This window comes from Vanessa tameamea, chromosome 6 (genome assembly GCF_037043105.1).
Source record: "Vanessa tameamea isolate UH-Manoa-2023 chromosome 6, ilVanTame1 primary haplotype, whole genome shotgun sequence".
NCBI classification, from domain to species: Eukaryota; Metazoa; Arthropoda; class Insecta; order Lepidoptera; family Nymphalidae; genus Vanessa; species Vanessa tameamea.
The window spans coordinates 309533-325548 of record NC_087314.1 but is presented as its reverse complement, the minus strand read 5'-3'; the positions used below and the strand labels follow the sequence as shown (position 1 = coordinate 325548).

General features: G+C 31.7%; 1 protein-coding gene across 5 annotated transcripts in view; it reads left to right on the top strand.

Moving 5' to 3' along the window:
• Positions 1-1226: 1226 nt before the first annotated feature.
• Positions 1227-16016, top strand: part of LOC113393199 (alaserpin-like) — a 65269-nt gene continuing 50479 nt past the window's right edge. For 2 of the 5 annotated variants that reach the window (XM_064215226.1, XM_026629967.2), the window contains exons 1-8: positions 1227-1357; positions 6276-6367; positions 6471-6614; positions 6808-7011; positions 7100-7198; positions 7290-7430; positions 7510-7719; positions 7971-8115. In XM_064215226.1, the coding sequence (XP_064071296.1) occupies positions 1333-1357; positions 6276-6367; positions 6471-6614; positions 6808-7011; positions 7100-7198; positions 7290-7430; positions 7510-7719; positions 7971-8115 (1060 nt within the window). In that variant the 5' untranslated portion in view covers positions 1227-1332. Of the gene's footprint in view, positions 1358-6275; positions 6368-6470; positions 6615-6807; positions 7012-7099; positions 7199-7289; positions 7431-7509; positions 7720-7970; positions 8116-11200; positions 11349-12432; positions 12621-13862; positions 13992-16016 lie in introns of those variants that run through there. The other 3 variants (XM_064215227.1, XM_026629964.2, XM_026629966.2) reach the window with 3 other exon arrangements.

Here is a 16016-nt window from a genome sequence, read left to right as displayed (position 1 = left end):
ATCTCCATTTATTTTAAGCATTACGCTACTTAACATATGTTCACAAACACTTGTTAATAACTTAACGTAAAAAAACGCTTAGCAAATAATATGCCAAATACTGTCGTGTAATATGCCAAATACTGTCGTGTAATATGCCAAATACTGTCGTGTCGTCTTGCAAATGTCATTAATAATAGTGTCATTTTTCTAATCATCGTATAAATGTTTTTGGCTTTAAAGTCGAGCGAGGTGTGAAGTACCGTCTACCGACAAAATTTGATCCTTCTTGTGGTATGAATGTTGATTTAAATGGAATTTAAAAAGTTTAGGTATAAATTAAAGTATTCAAGTCAATTTTACTATTTATGCAATATATATTTGTTAACTTTAACCTTCAAACTAAAATATGAAAATCGATAGGTAGACTGCCATATGGGCAACCCTATGTTGAGTTGTCACCACTGTCACAAGTACCAAAATCTAAAACTGATAGTATGTAGTAAATATCGGATATCATTGAATATCCAAAATTAAAAAAAAAATTGAAATACATAGGCGCACGAGGAAATGGTCACCATCTCTATAGACAACGGCTCTGTAAGAAATATTAACTATGCCTTACATCGGCAATGCGCCACCAACCTTGGGAACTAAGATGTTATATCCCTTGTACTTGTAGTTACACTAGCTCACTCGCCCTTCAAACTGGAACACAAGAATATTAGGTACTGCTGTTTGGCGGTAGAATATCTGATGAGTAGGTGGTACCTGTCCAGGCGGGCTAGCACAAAGCCCTCCCACTAATTAAATATTTCACGGGTTCATCAGTAACTGTTGTAATTTAGGTAAAAGATTGGTATGTATATTTATTGTGGTTTTAATTTAAAAAATACTGATTTTGATTCTGTCTTTTATTTTAATATAACATTTAATTAAGTGTTTTGTTTATTTTATGTATTTGATATCAGCGACAGGATTATGCCTATCGTTGTTTTATTTAAATCAGAAAAACGCGTAACCGTACGGCTTAAACAATAACTTATACTACTAATATTTTCAAATTAAAACTAAATAAAAAAATTCCAAGTAAAAAAAAATTATGCCACCGAAGTCAATCAATTAATAATATTATTGGGAATATATAAAAACAAAACACTTATTATTAAACTAAATCTTCCTAAAATTTCAAAGAGGAAAAATACATCGGCACAAAACTTCTCCGAAATCTTCGATAACCCGACGCTTGTTTGCTATGGTAACAACAAAACACGATCTGTGAAGTATTTAAAAGACCACGACCTTCGGCAGAAGTAGTCAGTGAGTGCCCGTCAACCACGCGCGACGTCCATCATGAAGTTACTATTATGCATATGTTGTAAGTATTCATTCCCAAAATTAATATTTACATAAAAATAGAATACTATTTTACTCCACAACCTAAATTATTTAAACCTAAACCACTGCTTTGATTTATAAATATAAAGTAAATGATTAATTATTACGTATTTATTTGTATATTTAGATTTACAAGTCATTAAAATTATCATACGTAAGAAAGATGTATAAGACGATCGCCCTTGACCCCGAGCTTAACATTGAATTTATTATTTAACTTATAGGCATTGTCTACATATAAATTATTTTAATAATTCATAGTAACATTTAAATTACAATTACATATATTCATAAGATACAAAAGCATTTATTTAATAACATAATGGGAGACCATTTGTCACAATTCAGTGCTAATAAAAGTGCCTTTACATATAGATTCGAAGCGTAGGAATAATTAGACTCAACTGGACGATACCTTGTCATTTTTAAAATAAAAAAAAAACTGAAATGTCATTGGTTTTTAACTTTGACATGACGTGTTTTTAATATGAACGTAAACTATGAATATTATTTAAAATTATTATTTAATATATTGTATTTGTAATTCATATTTTGTAGATAGATTAACTTTCTGTACTCCTTCTGTGCGGAATTTGCTTAAAAATTATACAAAGTTAACTACTCGCGTCATATAGAGAATTGTATTTGAACAACTGTTTTTATATTAAGTTAATATTAAATTGAATATAGTGGTAAACCCAATTTGATAGATTAGGTTTAACATTAGTTACCATAGCGATAATATGAACTCATAAATAATAATATGATAATATGGTTAAATTACACAAACACTTAAAAGTAAATATTTTTGGTGACATGACTTCGTGCGATCTTCCGGCTAGGTTCCATCCATTCATAATTTATTCAACGACCAAAAATTAAATTTTAATGTTATTTAATGCTTAAATAATAATTTGTCCAAGGGTTGGCAACACTTAAGTGGTTAAAGGAAAGGTAAATTTGTCTTACAGTTCCAATATAAATGGCAAATTATATTATAGATATTATAGTTTTATGACAGTTGTGTGGCGTCTTAAATTTAAAGTTAAACTTTAAAATCATAAAACAAAAATTTAATTTCTTATGCATTTTACATTCGAGATAGCAACAAAAATCAATTATACATATTACATCATCTAAACAAACATAAACAGTCCGTCCGCGTGTATACAATGCCGATGGAAATACCCACACATCGAAAACTTAGGGTTGCCAGCAATAAATAAATACAAAACTAAATTTGATCTAAAATTATTTATCGAACTATTTGTTTTAAGAAACACTTTTAATCGGTTCATATTGTGCCATCCATTGTATTCTTCTTGTTAATGGTGCTGATGTTTGCAAACGTGATAAAGTTATAAGCGTTACATTTCTTGAAAGTTAATTACTGAGCAACCTTTTCAAATTTTAATGTTTAATTTTATTAAGTCGTATACGTTCTTTAAATCTATATTTTTTTAGACAAATTTATATAAATATACAGATATTCATACAAATATTTTCACTAATTATGTATACTTATTCCAATCTTACGTCTCATTATTCAATATACTGCGATTATAAATATTACATTACTTATACTGTAAAGACTTAAAACATAAAATTCTTATAGTATATTTCCATAGTAAGGAAATAAAAAATATATTAAATAACTTGAAAATTTAATTGACAACCCTAAGACACGTTAATATTCTCGTACAGTTAAAATCTAGTTTATTATTATATTTCTAAACAGGTTTTACAACCGCCGGTATAATACAATCGGTCTAATGCACTTCAATATATTTATACATTTGTGTTTATTTTAAGAGTCGGCATGACTCGGTGTCTCAACCGAACGTTGCGGGTTTGATTTTAAACGAGATATACTTTTTGTGCCCAAAATTGATCGTACTCGATGGTAAAGTTAGTAATATGTTTAGAATATTTGTACGTATTTGCATGGATACTGACCTGTTGCAAAGCAACGTGGTGGACTAAGCTCTAACTGATCTTCCTGAAGCCTTTACTCATCAAGGGCGTTGATAAGCTGTTACATAGTTTTTTAACATCTATACTAATATAATAAATGCAAAAATAACTGTTTCTGTCTGTTAATCTGTTACGGCCAAACCGCTGAACTCAATTTGATGAAATTTAGTACGAAGCCTACAAGGACACAGCCGAGATGGTCCAGTTGTTAGAACGCGTGCATCTTAAGCGACGATTGCGGGTTCAAACCCAGGCAATTATCTCTGAATTTTCATGTGCTTAATTTGTGTTTATAATTCATTCGTGCTCGGCGATAAATGAAAACATCGTCAGGAAACCTGCATGTGTCTAATTTCAACGAAATTCTGCCACATGTGTATTCCACCAACCCGCATTGGAGCAACGTGGTGGAATATGCTCCAAACCTTCTCCTCAAAGGGAGATGAGTACTTAGCCCAGCAGTGAGAAATTTAAAGTATGTTAATGTTGAAGGACACAAACATACTTCATATGCCTAATACCTAACGACCAACCCATAAAAAGCAAGCGAAGCCGCGTTAGACAACTAGTATTAAATATATCAATAGATATATTATCTTCAGTAGAATTCTCATAAAACCACATGTTTTTTTTTCTATTTGAATGTTTACTACAAAATCACTTCCTAAACTAAAAAGCTAAAACTTAAGGTGACTTTTATAATCTACTTTAGAAGTCGATTAAATCGTGGAATAGGACATAGAAGATTATTCTTGAATGTCATAAAAATCAATGGATTTTTGGAGTAGTGACCACTATCTTTGGACTAGTACCACCATCAGGTAGCCTATTTGCACGTCCGTCGAGCTGCACAATAAACGAAATTATCAATAATAATTTATATAATTGTTTATAAGTTTAGTGTTCATTTATGTAGTTTTCTGTGTGTCATCTCTTGCGTTTTAGTGATTATTGTAATTTATTTAAAATCGTCTCGTTAATGTAAGTTGAAGTACCTCTGAAGTAAATAAATAACACATCGTTGATAAGACAATGGTGTAGTATGTGCCTTACAAACGCTAATTGAAGTTAATTAAATTTATGCTACAATAATTAATAAACCAACACAATAAGATGTGTGTGTCAAGTAACGACACTATAGTCATTATCTTTAAAATCACAACATTATTTACTCGGGTTATGTTTATTGTATTTATTAGAAAAAGCAACATTATTCAAGATAGTTAAAGTGCCCTCTTTCTCGCTTATTTTAAATCACGTATTGTTTTCCCAATCTTACGTCAGAGCTATCTATATATAAAATTAAATGGGAGTGTCTTTTTACTAAATGCATATGTATGTACACGGCACATATACCGAAATAACATTTTTTATTTAAATTTTCTGTCTGTTTGTTCCGGCTAATCTCTGTAACGGCTGGACCGATTATAACGGGACACTTGCTGATAGCTGATGTAATAACTTAGGCTACAAAAATACCTTTTTTGTTAAACTCAAATTCGCACGAAGTCGCGGGTACAGCTAGTCAATAAATAATTTTATTAATACAATGATGATGTCGTTCGGCCGATTTCAATCAATGCGACCAATCTCATGCGAGACTAATCAATAGCACATATTCCAGGGCACAAGTGTGTGCGCACACACAGGTGGATCATCTATTCCGTCACCCTCATAATCCGATGGGGACCGGAAATAGTTCAGTGTACACGCGTTCATAATACATAAATCTGCCACCTATTTCAGTCACAGGAAGAGTAACTTTGATATTGAATTGACGCCAATGAAGTCGTTATCGGAACTTTAAAAGTAAAATTAAAGTGGATATTAGTGATTAAGTGGAATCATTTCGTAATACCCAAATATATACTAACGAATAAGTGTTTGTAGTGCATAACTATACAAAATAATTAGCAGATCGTATGGAATATTTAGATATATTTATATCTTCTGGAGCTCTTCAAAATGAGACTATAAACGGTTTTTACGTGCAGCCATCGTCCCTCAATCACTGGGACAAAAATCAGCTTTCGCTATTAATATATAGTATTTGATTGACTTTTTATTTAATTCACCTATAACTTAAGTTTGGTTGTACAGCTTTGTGCAAGCCTATCTAGGTAGGTTTCACTCACTCATCAACCTACCCTACATCAACCAACAATACTCAGTTTTGTAGTATTCCGGTTTGAAGGGTGAGTGAGCCAATGTAACTAGGAATGGTTAATTTTACTTACTGCGCCATTGTCTTGACTCTATCACAATACAAAGTTCCATGTCAATTTCTGATATAATACGAGTTCTGCGACGAGTTTAAATTTTGTTACATAAATTGTTATATTTTAGTTCTAATGGTGCGTGATCCAGTGCCAGGAGAAGCACATTCGTGATATAATATTTTTTACAATGCCAATGTATATTAGCGGTGGTGACCACATACCATAAAAACGACTATATACCAGTCGGTGTGTCTGTCTAACCAGTTTCCATAGGCAAATATATACAATCATACAGTAAAAAAAAAGCAATAAGTATCTTAACATAAGAAGTAATATAAATCATCCTAAATAAAACACTATCGACTAACACTTGGTTTGGCATTATCGGGAAACACTCATAAACACGATATAAATATTCTGATAACACATATCATTCGATAATACATTCGTTTAAATGTTATTATCGTTATCTACATATATTTTTTATATGTAGTAACAAAAAACAATTCAAATAGGTTACTGGTCCATCACATAGAATAACAGATATAAAATATTTTAATTAGAATTTAGGAAGGGCAATTGTTATTCGTTTACCAAAAAAGTGTGGCGTAAAGGTGCTACAAAAAAATTCGATACAAGCCCCTTTTTTAATATAAACGAATTTCTACTTGAATTGTTTATTTAAGTTAATTCGATATCTTTCAGTTCTATCCATCGCCGTCTCAGCGATGGCAGAGCAAGATGTGGACCAAATCCTTCAGGATGGCAACAATAAATTTACCGCGAACATGTTCAATGTAAGTTAAGAACGTCTAATATAACGATATCCACAAAACATTAAATTAAATAAGCCTTGATATTTCCATATTCAATTACTGTATATACTTTTCTATCATTCAGGAAGTTGTTAAAGCTAATAAAGAGAAAAGCATCGTCCTATCAGCGTACTCCGTGATGCCGCCTCTTGCGCAGCTGGCTCTGGCTTCAGTCGGTGAATCGCACGACGAACTTCTTAATGCTATCGGAATGCCCAATGATAACGTGGTGAGTAAACTGGTACTGCTTTAAAATATTTTTTTAATTAAGTAAATGAAGTTTCGATTTTAATTCGTCTTTTCGTATTTGTAAAACAAATCCTGCCACGCAATTTTAAGGCAGGGCCTTTTTGAATATCTAATACTATCTTAATATATAATAGGAATTATCAATTTTATTACACACATATTTTATTTTTTAGACCAAAGCTGCTTTTTCATTCGCGAATTCAAAACTGAGGTCAACGAAAGGAGTGACATTGCAAACAGCTAGTAAAATTTATGTTGCTCAAAATTATGAATTGAATACTGAGTTTGCTGCTGTCTCGAGAGATACTTTTGGTTCTGAGGTTAAAAATGTCGACTTTAGCAAAAATACAGAAGTTGCTGCCGAAGTCAATGCTTGGGTATTTTTTGGAATTATATAATTGAAATAGTTGACAAAAAATGAATACGTTACTTAACACCATCGATTAATCACAATTATAATTATAGGTAGAAGATCAAACAAATCATCGCATCAAAGATTTGGTAGACCCAGCGTCTTTAACATCTGATACGAGAGCTCTATTAGTCAACGCCATTTACTTCAAGGTATACCTTTTCACTGAGTCACACTATGACGACAAGATTGGCCTGTACTGTATACATTTTTTTGGTCTCTTTAATTACATTTTCTTTTTAGGGTACTTGGAAAATTCCCTTCCAAACATTTGCAACTAAGGATAGAGATTTCCATGTAACTAAAAACAAAGTGGTCCAAGTTCCTACCATGTACAACAAAGATACTTATAGTTATACAGAGAGCATCGAGCTGAACGCACAAGTAGGTTTAATGTTTTCATTGATTTTTTTTACTAACATGGCAAGTTTTTCCAGTTTTTTGACTACATAATACATTACAGATTCTTGAAATTCCTTATGAAGGAGATGAAGCATCTTGCGTTTTTGTGTTACCTCGTGAAATAGATGGCATTAACGAGTTGGCAGAAAAGCTAAAGGATCCAACAGTGCTCGACAAAGCTATGAGTAATATGCGTGAAATAGAAGTTGAAGTTTACCTCCCTAAGTTTAAGATCGAAACTACGACGGATCTCAAAGATATTCTTCAGAAGGTCAGTAAAAACTACATTAATGAATAAGAAGACATTTTTATTGTTATAATCCTCTGCAATAGTCGTCCCCTCTGAACGCATCGGGATTGTTATGACATAACTAAATGCAGGTTTTGTGCTCCACGACTAATACAACCCCAGGTGAGATGAGAGACTCGTCTCATCTTCACTTCTAATCTTGATTCCTCCACGCCAAATCTTTGTTGTGTAAGAGATTACCTTGGTACAATTTTAATTAGTTTTTTTTTCAGATGGATGTTCAGAGATTGTTTTCTCCAAAGACTGCCAGATTAGACAACCTTTTGAAACATACCAGTAATCTATACATAGATTCAGCTTTACAAAAAGCCTTTATTGAAATTAACGAAGAAGGTGCTGAAGCAGCCGCTGCAAATGGTAAGTGAAAGTACATAATTCTTTCGTGAAATATAAACTGATCATCGACGATTAAGACGATTTGAGGTAAAAAGCTAAATTTTTTTTTTTCGTTACTTGTCTTAAACTGCACTTTAAACAATGTGAATGTTTTAAATTAGCGGGAAACAGAATAAAAATTTAGTTAAGAGTATAGAGAGATCTAAATTAAGATACTAAAAAGACCTTCATTGATTGTGATTTCTAAAAGATTTTTAAAGGCAAAAATAAAAGAAACTACTTTATATTAATCATGGTTTATAAAGGACACGGTTCACTGTAATTATACCATCAACATCGTAAAGTTTTAATTAATTCAAACGAGTTGGTATTATAGGAGTTTGGTATTTTTCTCATCTATCAATAAGAAAGGCAACCAGTGTAACTACAGACACAAGGGATATAAGATCTTAGTTTCCAAGGTTGGTGACCCAGTGGCGATGTAGGGAATCGTTTAATATTTCTTACAGCGCCAATGTCTGTATGTGATGAGTATGATATGTGCCAGTCTACTCGAATTTTTACTAACAATAAGCCGGTATGTTTGTTAGAAGACATCCGTGATGGCTTGGTATGGAATTTAAATAATACCGCCGCCATAAGGATATTCAATAAAAAAATATATAACATTATAAATAAATTACTATGTGTCAATTTAAATATTGATTTATTTAAAGAAACGAAATGAAGCGTTTGGTTGATTACCTTGTTTAAAACATGTAATGAATCTATTGTTACAAAACCATAAAAACAACTCGTAAATAATGATAAGATGAAGGTGAATGTGTATTGAAAAATGTCGTATGTTATTGTAGGCCAGTCAATAAAGCTCGTGAAGGTCAAGTAATTAGTATCATTATGACTTTTTTGATAATAACTAATTTTGCACTAAACAAAAAAGCTTGAAATTTTAATACAAGGTAAGTTATAATTATTTACACCTTCTATGCATGCAATCGTGCAATTTTCAACCATCTAACAATTTTTTTCACAAAGTTATAAGCAAAAACGCTTTTCACTCTCTCAACCCCCTAGCGTTCACCCCAGACGGTTGAAAATTTTAAATTGTTATTATTTTAACGTCCGAAACCACATATCAAAAAATCATAATGATACTAATTACTTGACCTTCACGGGCTTTATTGACTGGCCTATTGTAAGGTGTTCATAATTGTACAAATGGTCAGTTGTCTCAACTTGGCTACTGTTGAACATCAACAAAGGTATCACGAGATAACCTGCAAAATAAAATCTGCTCTGATTAAAATTCAAATACTTATAAAAGCATTTTCATTTGCTTGATGTTAATAAGATCATTATCAGAAGGGGAAACGGTTTTAATGAAATATTCACTTAAATAACAATTAAAACCTTGACCAATATATCCGTATTAGATATTAGGAATTACAATTTCAAGTTGTAGAATTCAATTCTCATTAGAACGCACCTGCAGTACTAATTAAACACTTTGTAGTAAACGACATGCTGTGTTTATTTAATCTACATCATAATAATCAATTCTGATTATTAAAATAAATAAAGTTTACTTTTATAAATTAAATTAAATTTTCTACTTCTTAATTTTTTTTTTTGATATTTCATATCCTGTAATTTTAAAGTCTATTTCCACTGTTAAAGGGAAAAAGCATATCTCATTGCTTGATATGTAAAACCAATGACAACAATTTAATTTTCATAAGTGCAATAAAATTTTGCGAAACTATGCTAAAAATAGTTTAGTTTAATGGATCAATATTACGTCATTTTCTATTTTAGATAAACATAGGTAAATGATTACCACAAATAGAGAACTATTTGTGGTAACAGTATTTTCATTATTGTACTGTTAACATTATTAAACATAACTAACTCATTAAAGTTATCAGAAAATAACTAATTATGATGATTTAACATTATTAGTATTAAAATTATCATTAGCGTCAAATATTTTTGTCCAAAAAACCCCAATAACTACGACGGTATTAAGCACTCATCAGATATTCTAACGCCCAACAGCCATACTTAGTGCTGTTGTGTTCCAGCTTGTCCTGTGGGTGAGCCAGTGTAACTACAGGCACAAGGGACATGTCTATACATGTATCATATGTTCTGAAGCTTGATGGCACATTGGTAATCTAAGAAATGCTTAACATTTCTTACAGAGCTAATATCAATGGGCGGTGTGGACCACTCCAGGCCCCATAATAAAATTAATACATATCTAGTTATTATTTTATTTTAAAACTAATTTCCATTCGTGCGAAATATTTGAAACGTGTCTCCGACTTTCTCTTTTTCTAAATTGTCTAATATTGTGCTTTTTGATACTCTTTTCAGTTTTCGGCGTAAGCTACGCTACTTCGGTAATGCAACCTAAATTCTATCAACTTTTCATGGCTGATAGGGCATTTTACTTTGCAGTGAAATCCAAATCTTTAACTTTGTTCAACGGAGTACTACGCAGTGTATAAGTCGCTATTATTTTAGTATTTACCTCGTTAATTTTTTACTTAAATGTAATAAAGAACTGCAATTAAATCGTAATGTATCGAATTCTTCTAAATAACAAGCTTCAAAATATTATTTACCGGTTTTTATGCGATTTGATCAAATTTCCATAATTTATTTAAATGATTATGTATGTTTGTTGTTTACATATTTGTGCAAATATTTTTGTCGATCATTTCGCCACTGTTATGTATGTGTAAATGCTTATTTAATAAAAACATTTATATTGACATATTTTTTTTATTTTTATGGTAATATATTTGAGAGCCCAGATGGTCCAGTCGTTACGTGAATTTTAGTCAAAGATCGTTAAAGCCCCAGTTATTTTTATAGTCATTTGAACTTATGGATCTCGTTTGGACCTCGTTTGATAGAAAACATCGTGAGCGAATCTGCGTAGTTGTGATTACCACGTGTTTATCTACCAAGCCATGCGCATGCATCGCAGCGTGGTGGAATATGTATAAGAGAGACGCTTTAGCCCAGCCGTGGGCCATTTACAAACCGTTGCTTTAAGTTTATACGTAATATTCTATTTGATTTCTTGTGTTCATTTCAGCGTTTTTCGCCGTCGTTGACAGTATCAGTGAGGAATATGCTTTAGTTTTTAACGCCAACAGACCATTCTACTTTGCAATCAAAGCGAACTCTTCCACCATATTCAATGGAGTACTGTACCAAGCTTAAATAAATTCCTTCTTATCGATGCTTAATTTGATATATTTTTTTAATTAAAATATTATATTTAACATATATTATATATTATTGTATAAGGTTTTATTATAGGTATGTTTAAAATATAAATGTAATGTTTTTATATAAAAAAATATTTCATTAACAAAGGTAAATATTATAAGTGTTGTGTTCCTAATTTTATAAGTATATTATAGGGTATTGAGCCGAGATGGCCCAGTGGTTAGAACGCGTGCATCTTAACCGATGATTTCGGATCAAACCCAGGCAGGCACCACTGAATTTTCATGTGCTTAATTTGTGTTTAGAATTCATCTCGTGCTCAGCGGTGAAGGAAAACATCGTGAGGAAACCTGCATGTGCCTAATTTCAACGAAATTCTGCCACATGTGTATTCCACCAACCCGCATTGGAGCAGCGTGGTGGAATATGCTCCATACCTTCTCCTCAAAGGGAGAGGAGGCCTTAGCCCAGCAGTGGGAAATTTACAGGCTGTTTATGTATTTTATGTTATGTATATGTATAATTATATATATATATATAAAGTTTTTGGACATTTTAGTTGAAAAACTAATTAACGAAATATATACAATATTAAAATATATTCAAAAAGTATTTATTGCTCAATTAAGTCTTAGACCAAAGATTGTAAATTGTGTCAAAAACCCTTTCCTGTGCAAATATTTTAATAAAAACGTCTGAAATAGAAAAAAAGTATTTTAAATAATTCAAAAAAGATTATAAAGTATTACATGGTTACATAAACAAAAGTATTTATTTACCAAGAAATTAGGTTTACACCTATTTAATTAAAAACGCCGTAAAAGTTATCAACAAATTCTGTATTCTTATTTAAAATGTGAGTCAGCCAGTGTAAGTTATACAGCACCTAAATCAATTGGCTGGCACCTCGTAAACAATATAATAAGTTTATATTTCCTATAAAAACAATTTCTTACAGATTCGTAACCCACATACCATCACCATATTTGTTTCCCTTTAAAAGTTACAGAAATCACCGATTGTAATAGGAGCTCTTTGTTGTGAACGTATACATACATTTTTACGAATTAGGTAATTTTTATTTATTTATTTCAGTAATTGGAATTGCTGGTGCTAGCGTAGTGATTGACCCGATCAAACCTCCAGTATTCAAAGCTGACAGACCGTTTTACTTTGCAATTAAAACTAATTCAATTACTCTATTTAACGGAATAAAACGAGAAGAATAAACACGTCATAATCGATTACTGTCCTTGTGAATATACATATTAAATTAAATTAAACATTGTTTTATTTTACGCCATCTTTAGAACATATTACACGATGTTAAAAACTGAAATAAATCTTTTATTATCAAATTCCGTTTCAGTTTATCAAAATATTTCTATAAATATTCATAAAACACGATAGATAAATATATTCAACTAAACTATGTAGCAATTGAGCAAATTTTTTATAATCTTAGTAGAAATTTTTAGTCTCAAATAACTGGAATGATTTCAGTGACGTGTTTCGATATTAAACGTAATAATAATATACGTAACCGATTAGATTATTCAATGAACGATTCGTTTTGCTTGAGTATAGAACCATCTGCAAGATACGATTCAGAAGCATCAGCAAGAAGTCATATTGTATGTCCGTTAATAGTAATATAACATCGATCGGTTGTTAGTGTGGAAACCTGGTGTTTGGTCTCTGTTTAGACTATTGTCATTGACATTGACATGGCAGATAAATGTGTTACGGCCGTTTCTTATTATCAGTCAACTGTAATCTCGACCGCACCGATCAATCTCTATCGTGTCTTCTCTATCGCACGTGACATTGGCCAAATAATCTGTGCCTGTTTAGCAAAAAAAAAAATCTTAGTCAAACAAACTGCACACGTTATTTTTCACTATTACACTTTACTTTGAGGACGACGCTATGTTTTTAATTAAAGATACTTATTAATTTTAATTTCACTTAATAATTATTTGCCAGTATACCTTTCTTGCACGAGATCTAGCAATCGAATGGCTGGTTTTCCGACTGTTATTATAAGTTCAATTTCGAGTCAAAATAAAAACCATATTATTCGAAATTAAATATTTTAATCTAATCGGAAATAATCAACTGAGACACTAAAATATTTGTAGACTAAATTTTGTGATTTAGTAAAACAAAGAAATATATAAATTCGGTAACGAATAGTACAGTAGTTTATGGAGAAATAAATAAAAGATGTTTCGTTCCTCGTGCCTGTAGTATCACTGGCTCACACCGGAACACAACCACACTAAATACCACGATTTATTGATAGAATAGGTGGTGATAAGTGGATGGTGTTAACCGCGCTAAACCAAAGTCCTACCACTAAGTAAAATAAGGGGGATACTTCAATTGTCCGTACTTTGTATTATAACAATTTAAATGGAAAGTTAGTTAACATTAGTATATACAAAAAAGCTTAATCGTCGACTTTCTTGTGTTAAAAGTGTAATCAACGATACAGTTCATAATATGTTATTATAACGTTACAGTATTCGGCGTTACGTATTTGGCAGCGTTTACTACTCTACGTTTTGAAGCGGAACATCCATTCGCATTCTACTTATACAGCGGGAAAAATATCTTGTTCAATGGAATTTATCATCCTTAGTAATGCAAAGGTACAGACAGTAAACCAGAGTGATATATTTTAACACGTTTCGCTTTTAACTTCTTTTTTAAATAACGCATGACGGAATCGTGCTTGCCTGTAACTTTGACCCTGGGTGAGTGGGAAACTAAACAGGGATAAAGTTAACTTTTCACCTTGTCGCAACCGCTTTATCGCTTAAATAGGTCGCTAAATGTACGCGGTTCTATTTAAATGATAATGTATAATTATGTAAGCATGTTTGTGACGCAATTTCACAGTTAAAACTAGTAAAATTTACTTCTGGTGATGTTCGATTGTTTTAGTAACCTTAATGTTTTTTTTTTTATCAGCTTCAAGCATACTATTCAAAACCAGTTTAAAAAATTGTAGTTGGGCGTGCAAATGGTCCACCTGATGATTAATGGTTAGCAGCCCCCAAAAACATTCGAATATAGGAAATAAAACCTTACCAACCTTAGAAACCAAGATGTTGTATCACATATAAATGTATTTACACTGACTCACTCATCCTCAAACCAAAACGCAATAATACTAAGCTGTTTGGCGGTAGATCATGTGATAAATAATAATGAATTGTTTATGTAGTTTTTATTCACGAGGATTTTTCTTCAAACTAACAAAAGTTTAAGTCGAAATATTTGAAAGTGTTTTCGAGTAATTTGAATGGTATAAATCGATAAAACTCACTGACTTTTACATTGATCCATAATACGAATGTGCATTTGATGTGAACCGTTGCTGTAGTGTCTAAATAATAATTTAAATGCAAATACACAGCTTTATAAACAATCACGTAATCTTCCCGCTACCATAGTACTTAGTAGCTGAATTCCTATTTTGTATATGAGTTTAATTATTCTTTAAAACAATGATAGGTATTTAGAACATTTAATTTGATAATATAATTATTCCTCTGGACCTAGAATCGTCACGATATCCATCGTTAACATGTTTGATAAATTAAAGCGCTCTATTGGAATTAAGCCAAAATAAACTTCACCTTAATCAAAAACTGAATCAAAATATACTTCACTCGGGGAGGCTCTTAATTCCATATCACGGTACAGGGTTGAATTTAATATGAAGCTGCCATCGAGAATACCCGCAGTAGTTACTCTTTTGTTCATAATTCAATTTCCATGTTCTATGTATAGAAACTGACACATGGATTCACACCGATACAATAAAATCAACTTTTATATTGAAGATCGTACTTAAAAAGAAAAATTATTGTTTTTACCATTTAAAAGTTAAAATTATCGGTTTTTCTCTATACGCCTAATCTATGCAATAAGGCTTCTACTTGAATCGCTCTGTTTATTGATGAAAACCGCATTAAAATCCGTTGCGTAGTTTAAAGCGTCTGAGCGTAGAGATGGCAGGAAGTGACTTTGATTTATACTATGTAGAGATTTCATAATATTCGGTATTAATTAAAAATAAATATTTTATTAAAATTATTTATACATTTCTTAACGCAAATAATCCGCAGTGTTATCAAAGCACAATTGGACATCACATACATTACTCTGATCCCAATGTAAGTAGCTAAACCACTGTATTATGGAAAATCAGAGTAACGACGGTACCACAAACACCCAGACCCAAGACAACATAGAAAACTAATGAACTTTCTATACATAGACTCGGCCGGGAATCGAACCCGGGACCTCGGAGTGGCGTACCCATGAAAACCGGTGTACACACTACTCGACCACGGAGGTCGTCATACAATACTACGCAGCCGGCTAGTAATAACTTGTATGACGTATTTCTACAATAATTGTCGCTGATCCTATCAAAATTATCTTTGAGTATATTGTTGTTAATATTAACCTTGTATCTGGGTGATTAATAGTCCTTATAATGGTTTAAATAATAAAAATATTTTATTTAATTTACATATTTTGGCATAATATATAAAAAATAGAGCATTATAATATGACCACGATTTAAAGAAATGGTTAAATAAATTTCGCGTCAGGGTCGGTCGGCGGCGACATCTCTTTTTATATTTGTGGGAGCGTATGGG